This window comes from Periplaneta americana, chromosome 9 (genome assembly GCF_040183065.1).
Source record: "Periplaneta americana isolate PAMFEO1 chromosome 9, P.americana_PAMFEO1_priV1, whole genome shotgun sequence".
In the NCBI taxonomy this organism is placed as follows: domain Eukaryota; kingdom Metazoa; phylum Arthropoda; class Insecta; order Blattodea; family Blattidae; genus Periplaneta; species Periplaneta americana.
The window spans coordinates 71,582,787-71,594,871 of record NC_091125.1 but is presented as its reverse complement, the minus strand read 5'-3'; the positions used below and the strand labels follow the sequence as shown (position 1 = coordinate 71,594,871).

Genomic DNA, 12,085 nt, shown 5'->3' with positions numbered 1-12,085 from the left:
TCAGAAAAAAAGTAATATAAGTGCAGTTCCAGTCAGTGCTGCTCCATGTTGGCGTTACTCTTATATTACAATGCATACAGAGTTTTGTCTGAGAGGCAAACTAATACAAGTGCGTTGTTTACATAGTGTTGCGTTTTTTCTGTTTATGACTAATTCATTTGCCACAATGGAGGGAGGTAACATTTTACGTATTCGAAACGTCTTCGTGGAAGGTCTCCACACATTGAGCTGGACCAACTATACAATAAGGATAACTTTTGCTAAGTGGAGCAACTTGCAATAGCTAAAGAAATTCATCCCACCCATACACTACTCTATATTTGATGATGAAGCATGAAGGATGGGCCTATAATAAGGACTGCAGGACGTGGAAGAGAAAGTTCAAGGAATACTCGCGGTAGGAGTCCTACAGATGTAATATTCAACCTATCAGACACTATGTATTAAAAAAGGATATAAAATACGTCATTTAAAATTGAAAGTTTCATCCAGATCTCAGATGTTCTTCAAACTGTCAGATAATATCCTGTTTAACTTCTACAAAATAAAGAGAGAAGAAATACCAATATATATCACAGACACCACTCATTGTTAAAACTTCAGTTGTGAAATTCCTCCATGAAAATGGATAATTCCAGAACATAGCATACAAATGCCAGGAAATCATTCCAAAAATGATCCTCCATACATTCTTAAGTTAGATGCCATGGAACTAATCTGCAGCACATATAAGGAGCATCTTAAAATTTATACAGATGGATCTCTAAACCCTGATGATGGGATATCAGAAGCAGGGTATTATATTTCAAAATATCAGAAAGTTACTTCATACCATGTTCATCCTCCTCCGTCTTGACACTGAATTCCTAGTTATTGATGCTGCTCTTCAGTGTGTTACTCAAATTTCTGAAAAATCTATTTGCATACTTAACAACTACAAGGAAGCTATATTTAATATAGTTAAATATGTACCAAACCTATACGCACATAGAATTATTGCAATTCTGAAAAAAACTAAGTAAACTAAAAAAACTCCAAAAGGAAATAACATGTCAATGGATACCTAGTCATTGTGATATACTTGGAAACGAGAAAGTCAATAACGTTGCGAAATAGGCAACATATTTGCAACCAAGACCTCTTCAAGTGATATCTCTATCCAATGCCTTTGCTTCAGTAAAGTCTCACTTTATAAACTTATGGATCAACAATTGGTTCTCTTCTGAAAAAGGAAAAATTTTACAGTCCGTTCAAAAGAAACCAAATAACCTAGATATGTACAAAAAATTGCCCAGACATGTCAACATTTTAACAAGAGCCAGAACAGGTCACATTGTCACACAATTACCTATACCGATTTCACCTTTCTGATACTCCTACTTGTCTGTGGTTTAATAATCCCGATGAAGATCTGGAACACATTCTTCTATACTGTCCATCCATAAACCACAAAAGAAGTAAATTAAAATCATCAATATCAATTGCAGAAGACACATCTCTGCAGTATATATTGACTACTTTGGCTACTAGCAACAGGCATCTATAATGAACACCATTCAAAATACCCCTCACTTCTCATGAAAAACAAAAACTTAATAGACTATAGTGGACTTTATGTTGTCAGCAAACAGCTGGATACTTTAAGAAGATTGACTGAGTGATTCTTTCGGTTATACAGACACATTTTGTGTTATAATATGATAATCAGAAAGCTCAAATGCTGTTAAGACATGAATGTTTGAGTGTTGTAAGCAATATTCTTGTTCTTGTTTTAAATAATATACAAATACTGAAAACTGTTGCACTTATATTACTTCTCCACAAAAATATTTTCGTGGAAAAATAATACAAGTGACTTTAGGACCCTATTTTACCTAAAATGATTTAGAATAGATAATTTCTATTTAGAAGTTAAAAATATAGGTACCAACATACACAACTGTAAATTTACAGCAACATAGTCTTGTAACAGATTTTTTAATTTGCTTTTCAACTTCAGAGTCATTTATCTCAAAACTTACTAAATGTCACTTGTATCACTTTGCTTCTGAGTGCCTCAATTAAGATGTTCAATTTTGTTAAGACATTTATGGGAACAACTCTTTTTAAATATTAAAACATCACGAGGGGGCCATCATGACCTCAATTATTCTGGTGCAAAGAATATGAGACTGGTGTAATTCTTCTAATTCTTTTGCCATTGCAAAAGACAATTTTTATAGACCATTTCTGCCTAATTTAGTGGCTACATATGTTGCATGATAGTTTAGTAAACTAAAATAAGTGATTGCCAATATGACTTCTTGTGTTTGTATGTGTGTTTTACAGCTACCACCTCACCATCAACATTGACGTGGCAGTGTCAGCAGTGCTTGGGATCTTTACTGCTGTATCTGGGTTGGTTCCGAAATATGCCTCTAGAGGTGGAAGTGCAAGGGAAAGTCTTGCTTTGCAGAATGTTCAGGTAACTGCATTCACTTTATAGCTCTCAATACGGTTGCGATATTTGTAGGTTTCATAAGGGCTCACCTGATTGAGGTTCTGGCTGATATGTACATCTATTATCAGGCAGTACGTCTCACTTGACGATATGTGTCGGAGGAAGAACAATTGTTTGTATGCATCTGAAGTCTGATTAGTGTAACATGTAGTTAATCGGCGATGTATGCAATGGAGCCAATGAAACTGGCCACCCTATCCCATTACTTCCTGGTCTAGTTGCCTCATAAGTGGTGGCATGTTGGTATCACTTGTAAGGTTCAGGCCTGTCTTTGGACAGTTGACTAAACAACATAGGGCTCTGATAGCTTGACAGAGATTACTCAAGTTACAGGTTCTGGTAATAGTTTATTGTTTTGGCTCAGTTAAAACATGAATTAGATTATTTAAATTTCTCGCCTTTGATGCGAAAATTGAAACTATTTTTATATACTGCACTGCAACACATCCTCTTCCGACTTAATGACTGTAAATCTGGAGTTTAACTCAATGGATGCCATCGAAGTTGTAAGATTAAAAACTACAAACAAAAAATGTAATATGATTGAACAAGTACAGAATTTCAGAAAAAAAGAAGTCTCCCAATGGATGTCAGCACATTATGGAGTGCATCAAAATGAGGTGGCAGAGACACTGACAAAAGAAAAATGTAAAATCCAACAAACAAAAATGAAAATACTGTATTAGGCCTACATTAATGAAATGCCTGTAAATTTGAATTTTGTAAAAAAGTTGTAAAATTACATTTTCTGGAAATACAATATATTCTTTAGGAGTGAAAAGGTCTACCAGGACTACTGGGAAGCACGAGAACTAATGTTGTAAAACCAAACCCCAGCCATTTGAAAACAACAACACATAGTATATTCAAAATGGAAAACACTTTTAAGTGAGCATAAAATTTAGACTTGTTGCTGAGCATATTACTTCGCACTGTATTTTTATACATTAGAAATTTCAGTATCTCCAAAGTATGTGTTATGAAATGAGCCAGAAGAAATTGGTGCGGCATTTGTGAAGCTAGTAACATCATAAAAAAAATATTGAAACTCAAGAGAGCAAATGACTCGATTGTTACAAATCAGAACATTGTGTCCTATCTAATTTCATCATCCTTGAAGAGTAACAACATGTCATGTAAAGTAAATATTTCAAATGTATTTGACTTCAATTTTTAGGTAAATATATCGTAAAAATAGCATTAAAATTCACATCTTTCTTATTTCATCTTGCAGAGACCTTCTGTCTTGTAATGATTCCTCTTTTAAGAAACATGGTTGAAGCCAATGGTGATATTCAAAAAGTTTAACAACCAGTTCTCTCATGTGTACCTACGTTAAACATATACGGTACTGTATATGTTCATAGTAATTGTATATATTACCTAGAAATAATTTAACAACAGGTTCATCCGAACCAGTGTGAATCGGCCGAATATCACCACTGGTTGAAGCAAATATGTTATAGCAATAGAATATTTAAAAATAGACAGTGTTGTCACGTTTTATACAGTGTTCACAATTTAAATTTTAACATGTCATTAAAATTATAAAAATGAGTTGAAAACGTTGTTTGAACAAGTAAAATGGATGTGATTCGTCTTCAGGTATACATGTTTCGAGGCTAGTGCTACCCCATCTTCAGTAATGTTTTTGACGAGATTCATTGGCAACATCTATCCAAGACATCACACCAATGAATATTGTCAAACCATTACTGAATATGGGGCAACACTAGCCCTGAAACATGTATAACTGAAGACGAATGTGTACCCATTTTACATGTTAACCCATTCTTATAATATAATGATATGATAGAATGTTACAGCAAATTTATACTTCTTCCAACTAGAGAATAAAGTAACTGCAAACAAAGCCACGTGACACTTAATTGCATCACACTCCCTTCTTCAGCCTCTCACTGTCAATCCACAAAATAATCAATTGCTAATATAAAAATATGACAGTAATAAGGTATTTTTCGAAAAATTTTAAGTGTAAAACGTTGACAGCTAAAGCATCAATTTAAAATAATATTACTCTTTTCATCTTATGTAAAGTATAATATAAGTGTTATATGCATGTTTGGTTTTGGGATTCCCTTGGCTGCTAAGAGGAAGAAAAGTCATGATATGTCTGGAGCAGTGTCATGGCTGGCCAGACACTTTCATTTATGTAAACAATGTTGTCTATATTGTCATGCTGTAAATCACGTGTGTCTTGGGAGTAATACAAAAATATATGAACAGTGGTTTTGTTTACATTTACTTCATTCTCTAGTTGGAAGAAATGTAGTTCTGAAGAAAGCATGCAGACATCTCATGTAAGAATCTATTGCAGGCACGTCTACGTATGGTACTAGCATACCTGTTTGCCCAGCTGATGCTTTGGGTTCGTAACCGGTCAGGTGGGCTTCTGGTGTTAGGATCGGCAAATGTTGATGAGTCACTGCGAGGATATGTGACCAAGTATGATTGTTCCAGTGCAGACATCAATCCCATTGGGGGCATCTCCAAGACAGATTTACGTGCATTTCTTATTTACGCCAAGAAGAAGTAAGATAATCTATAATATAATATGATTATATATTCATTATCTTAAATTGAAGTCATACGGTAATTTTTAAATCACAAGTAGAGCTAAAATTGTGGTAGAAGAGAAAGTCACAGAACAAAAGAATAATTTAAATTATCTTAGTACTGTATTAATGTTTCATGTGTAATGGTGTAATATAAGATGGAGCTTTGACTCAAAGATTGGAAAAAATGACTAATCTTTATAACTTGCGAGGATGTGTATGGCATCTCTGACAGTGCAGGCTATGGTGCTGTGGTTTGTTTAATCTATTTTGCATATCAGGTAGGATTTACCAGGTTCTGTGGGGCCTAACTTACCCAGCATGATGTTAGTGATGAAACAACCACAACTATCAGTGGTCTCGTCTACTGAAAGCCATATGTTACAGTCTTACAGCTCCGTTCAGGTGGATTTAGTCTTTTAGTTGTGTAGTTGCTGCAAATATTTTTTTCTTAAGATTGATTTGTCAGGTATCTTTTGGCCACTGATATTGGGTTGTGTCATGGCACATTTGCTGATCCTAGTGCCTCACATAAACGTATGTTAAAATTTGTCTTTTGAAGAGCCAGAAAAACCTGAAATTAGTGGTTGGAACTGGATCCTCTTTTTTTCTCTCAATGCTACTGAATGTCCTACAGATCATTTATGCTGCAGAAAATGTAATTTTTGATCGCAGCTCACCTACTTTTGGCAGACCTGACAAAATATAATTTTGCAATCTGTAGTAAAATTTGGATCATTGCCAATCCACTGGTGAATACTTTCCTTTTGACATCTTGCTGGAGCAAACGCTTTTAATAAACTGGAAGTGTAAGTTTCTTAACAATACTTTCTTTAAAGTTTAACAATGAACAAGATGCACAATGTTGGTTAATGTTTTAAAAGTAACGTACATTAAAAAGTATGTATTTTTATGTGGTAGGTATTTTATGGTACTATATAACTAATTCTTAACTTTTTTTTTTATAAGTTTTACCTATTTTTAGGTTTTATAAGATTCAACTATGTAACTCCCATGATAATGAAACATATAATTATGTTAAAATATCACAGTTAGCTAACAAGAAATAAAATAGTTCAAAACTTAAGAATCCGGACCCTTTATAACATTGGACAAAGGTGGCATTTGGAAATTCATCTCACATCTACTTCAGAAGTCCACTGCCCTTCCCACTCTAGTATTGGATCTTTGTAGTTATGGGCAATCAGCTTTTCCACCTATTCTTTCACCATAATGTTAGTTCCTTCCCTAACACATTTTTATAATTCTTTACCATTATGATCTTTTGGGGGAGGGAGGGTAAATTTTCAGTAGTATTCCACAGGATTTCGTCCAGCCTTGTAACAAAACATTACTACCACTTTAAATGTATTCAAGTCATCTGAAGTTGCATAAACAATGACGACGACAGACTTCCTTTCTGATTTCTTTTAACAAGTAGCAGCTGGGACAGACATGAGGAGTAATGCCCATTTATTAAATTCTGGCAAGGACTCTCAGAATATCACTGAGTCATTGTAGTTACAAAATTGTTAAAAGAAATTATGATAAAATGATAATTTTAAGAAACTTTATAGACAAAAAATACTTAATTCAACATAAAGTTTCTCCCATTGGGTGGGCTCTTAACTTGTTATTCCCTCCCCCCCCCCCAATTCACTGAAAGATGAAAAGTTTTCAAGAATTGATGTCTCCGACATGTATCTAATGTAATAAGAATGAAATTTCAAATCTATTCTGTGTTTCTTCTTACTTGCAAATAATGTTTAATTCCATACGTCTTTCTTCCTTCATTGTATTCCTGAAGAAAGTTTCTCAACCTTCTTGGCTCAATTTCGTCCAAGATGTATGTTCATTGCATTGAATTTGAGAAAAGGAACAGGTTCCAATCAGATTTACAGAAAAGATGCGCACTTGATAATTAATGGTATTGATATTATTTAATTTCATTTGATGAGTGTAACAGTGTATCGCAATTTTCATACATGTGCATGTCTTTTATCACTTTCTGAATACCATTTAAGCCCTCAGTCATAGCTGAGCACAGTCAACACTCTGGACAATCAAAAGTATACTTTTGAGTATACAATTTAACATCAGTGTTTTAGAACTACGTACAGGTTGCGTGATTGGGACAATAGGTATCACCTACTATGATAGGCTTGTGAGACATGACTTGAGCCATGTAGCCAAGCATGTTTTTCATTAAGAGTGAGTAAAATTGCAGCTTCACAACACCACCCCATGAATTGCCATTAGCTATGTGTAAGATTGATATATATTGGGCTGATGCAGAAGTTTGTAGCGTTGACAACATTTTTTGAGATGAATAGAAAACAAAAATTATCAATAATATATACTCCTACATTATCTATGACTGTCAATGCTGGGGTAGTTTCTCGATTTCGCATCTTCTTATTAAAAGAGTTCTGTTGAAAATTTTTGGATAGAGAACAGAAAAGATGGAAATCTGATGGCACAGGATCGGGATAATATGGGGGATATAGAATCACCTCCCACCAAACTCCTGGGTAGCTGCTTTCATCATGTTAACTGAGTGCAGACGTTCATTATCATATTGCAGTTGCATTTGATGTAGTCTTCCTGGTTTTTTCTCAATTGTGGCCACAAGACATCTGAGTTGTTGGCAATAAATGTTAGCTTACAGTTATATTCCAGGGAAGCAATTCGTAGTACACAACACCTTCTTTATTCTACCAGATGCATAGCATCATCTTCTGTGAATGAACAGTAAATGTTGTGTGTTGAAACAACAGAACCACTTTCTCTGATGGCATTCCCCCCATACATGGCACAAATGTTTCGAGCTGCCACCACAGCCTTTGCTCCTCCATTAAACTTAAACAGAAGAATATGTCGGAAGTGTTCGTTCTTTTCCACTTGACATTCCATCTTCTTTAGCACAGACTTTCTTCAAATCCGCAAAATTCAAGGCATATTTGCAAGCACAACACTGAAAATAACAAGATAAACAATGAACAGTCTAACAGTGGAGTTTGTGATGATGAACAAAAATGCTACGAACTTAATGTATTAACCTAATATATAAGAAAATATATTTATCTGTGTGGAATAATTAAAAGAACTCTGCAGAGAATACGCAGGGAAACACTGTTATGGAAGAAAAAATCACAAATAAAGAATAGTAGTGACAAAAATAGGTTCCTGATCAGCCATTTATACACTTAATTAGATAAGAAATGTAACATAGACTTCAAACAGATACTCGATATAGGTATTCAGCTTAATAGGTTACCTGAAACAATACCCGGTATTGAATAGACTATCAAAACATTATTATTAATGGAATAGAAAATGACTGATACCAAAACAAATGTTAATACACAGCATAAGGGAAACAAAATGCAAGTGAACAAAAAAGGCATTGAGTTAAACAGTTTAAACCTGTCGATCTCACCTCAGCTATATAACTCATAGATTTCCTAATGTTTTAAGATTGTGATACACCAGATCAAATATCTCTGATTTTGTAATGCATGCTTTCAGAAATGTCTCTGATTTTGCAATGCTTTCGGTTTAATTACATTTAGGATTATTGCTGCTGTTGCTGCTTCAGCTGCAACATTATTGATAATGTTAATGTTTATGTTTATACAGGCTGTCATTAGTATGATGTTTGTCCTTGGTATTGTTGGCACAACTTGACCTCATGAGTTACAGACTCAACACACAAATCTTCAGAATGTAACAGATGAGGAAATAAAGCCTTGGTTTCATATAGTAGATTTACTGCAGTAAAATTCCTATGTTAAAGCTGTCAGTTCTGCTGGATGTTCATTTCAAAGTGTGTCATGACATCACTGTTGTTGAGTCAGCGATTTGAAGTGAGTTTCAGCTTTCGTGTCAGAGAAGTTGCCTATTAATCAAGGCGTTTAATCTGAACTTGAGAACGTGTACGGTATAACTTGAACATCGTAGCAACAGATGGCGGTCTGTACGGTCTGTGTGCTACCATAACCTCTTTCGAACTGTGTTTTGCACTGCCAAGTCGTACGCAGGGTATTTGTTATCATTGGTTGTGTATGGCAACATTCCACAATACAAATCAAATGCTCTGTGTCCATGTTGACCGTCGAAGTTAATGTCAACAAATACGTAAGTAATCATCTTAACCCTCTTCCCATATCCCGACAGTAAGAAAAAACTCACCTCAGTACATGTTTCGAAACAGTTCACATTCCTGCCACTACCGGCATTACCGTACGTATCGGTAAGTACTCTTCTGAATGAACGCCATACTTGGTAGGCAACTTCTCTGGCAGATAAGTAATACACCTCTGCGGAAGTGTAGGAAGATTGAATTCTCTAGGCTCATCGACTAGCCACGTGATGGCATACAGCGAGCCATGACACACTTTGAACTGAACACCCAGTACTTTTCTTAACTATTGGGGAGTAAATGTCGCAGTGTTTTAGAGATCCTTTGAAGAAAAAGAGTGAAAACATCTTTATTGAAAATCTACTGATCCACAATCTCCTACATGAATTATACTTCTGATTTTAAATCTGTGAGTGGCACAAATTGAAAGTGGTGTCGGTTTAAACCAAGGTCAGTTGAGAAAGAGCAATGTCTTAGTTGTCATGTGGTCAACATTGGAAACCAATAAACCAACATCATTGGTATTTTTTTTTTAATTTATTTGTTCTTCTGTCATGTGTGTTCAGGTTCAATGTACCGGTCCTGACCGACATTATTGAGGCTCCACCTACAGCTGAGCTCGAACCACTACAGGACGGACATCTGGCTCAAACAGACGAAAAAGACATGGGTATGACGTATCAAGAGCTCTCAGTGTTCGGACGCCTGCGTAAGCAGAATAAGTGTGGGCCATTCTCCATGTTTTGTAAACTGGTGCATATGTGGCGTGATGATTGCACTCCAGAGCAGGTGGCTAATAAAGTGAAGCACTTCTTCCGCTGTTATGCCATCAACAGGCATAAAATGACTGTGATGACTCCTTCATATCATGCTGAGACCTACTCCCCTGATGACAACCGGTATGACCACCGTCCCTTCTTGTACAATGCTCAGTGGACCTGGCAATTCAGAGCTATTGATGAACAGGTGAGATAATTTCTCTTCCTCTAGAGAGTTCTTACTTTATTATGCGAAGTATTGATGAAGTATTGTGTTGCTGCAAAATACCTTTTTTGAAAGTTTCATAGAAATGTTCTCAGCATCACTCTTACTGAAAAGTTATTTTTGGCATGTCTGTTTGAATGCAGTCTTTTCACCTAAACCAGTGGTTCCCAAAGTGTGCTCCACGGACCCCTGGGGATCTGCCAACACTTATCAGGGGATCTGTTGTTGGCATTATGTATTTTAAAATAAATAATATATAATACTAGTCCTACCATTTTTCTCCATGCGATTGTACAGTACTGTACGTGATTGTTCTTGTGAAAGTTGGTATATCAGCAAGAGTAGATGACCAGATCTCACTCTTGCATAAGCTCGCTTTAGAACTGCGTAAAAAGCGCGACTTTCTTTTTTCAGTTAAGTCAGTCAATTCTATTGAAAATTTTTGTCTGATTGGCGAGGGTGGTGAGTTATTAGTTAGTTAGTTCTTATCTGCTTGGTGTGTGTGAATGTTTGCAGTTTTTTCTCTTGAGACACCAACGATGTAAGAATAAGTTTTTATAAATGTACTCAGATACTTATGTCTTAATTGTAAAATAAATTTGATTCACAAAGTTATCTAGTCAGCAATAAATTTTGACACTTGTTTAAAAAAAAAACTAATTTCGTCCATTGTGCATGCGTTCTGCTTCTGCTACTTTTATTGTGAAGTCAGTTTTTATTCGTTCAGTATGAGGTGTTCGTGTTAAACTGCGTGTAAATAATCACGTGTCTTTGATTCCGAATATAATAATATTAATTTAATATTACGAATAACTTTAATTTTCATATTATACAGTGTTTTCTCCAGAAACCAGTTGATTACCTTGTCATGTATCACATCCTAGTGCTGCTAATTTAAAAACAGGTGAATCAGCCAAAAAACGAAAATATGATTGGCTCTTGAATTTACGTGTACAGGGAATAAAATTGCTCTGGACGCCCTTTGTGTGCTATGTAACAAAGTGTTAAGTAACAGTTTTTTATTGCCCGCAAAACTGCATAAACGTTTGGAAACAAACCACCCCGAATGTAAGAACAAGAACATACATTTTTTTCACCGTAAATGTAAAGGGTTAAAACAATGCTAGAATACGTTGGTGAAATGTGCAAAAACCGACAATGAGGGGTCATACTGGGTGAGTTGTGAGACAGGAAAGAACACCATTCTCCACATTAGCTATTTGAAGGTAATGTTTTTTATACTTATGCGTGTAATTACAGAAAAAAATACACGCAGTTTATAAATACTACTGCATGTTTATGAAAACTCATGGCTATATATGATAATTAATGTAGTTGTGGACATATTGTCGATGTTAAATACGTACAGAATATAAATATGGAGGCATATTAAATTTATATCTATATTCATCTAGTGATTAATTTAATTTAATTTAATTTAATTTAATTTAATTTAATTTAATTTGAGGATCCGTGAATCTTTTTTTGAGTCGAAAAGGATCCGCAATAAAAAAAGTTTAGGAACCACTGACCTAAACTAATAGAAGGATTTTGTTCATATTCAGTGTCATCATTGTCATCATCATCATCATCGTGAACGATTTCGGATTAGGTCCATTACATCCAGTTCCACTACATCAAGTTCCACTACTGCTCTTTAAGGCCATTCCACTTATTCCTTGATGACCCCAAATCTCTCTGTCTTTTGGTCGGTACGAAAGTGCTTGTTTGGAGATCCTTTCTGTACTCATTCTATTGACCAGATCTTTCCAATTTTGTTGGTGTAATTTACCGCAATTTTTACTTTTATATTCTGAACTTTGAGAGTTTTCCAGATATGTATTTTTCTATTTATCTAACTTACAAGGTCTGGCTTTATATTCA

At 35.1% G+C, this 12,085-nt stretch overlaps 1 protein-coding gene across 3 annotated transcripts in view; it reads left to right on the top strand.

Moving 5' to 3' along the window:
• Positions 1-12,085, top strand: part of Nadsyn (NAD synthetase) — a 73,209-nt gene that overhangs the window by 33,684 nt on the left and 27,440 nt on the right. For all 3 annotated transcript variants that reach the window (XR_011333893.1, XM_069834985.1, XM_069834987.1), the window contains exons 11-13: positions 2,329-2,464; positions 4,839-5,053; positions 9,784-10,183. Coding sequence is in view for 2 of the 3 variants with exons in the window: in XM_069834985.1 (XP_069691086.1) it covers positions 2,329-2,464; positions 4,839-5,053; positions 9,784-10,183 (751 nt within the window). In the remaining variant the exon portion in view is untranslated. The remainder of the gene's footprint in view (positions 1-2,328; positions 2,465-4,838; positions 5,054-9,783; positions 10,184-12,085) is intronic.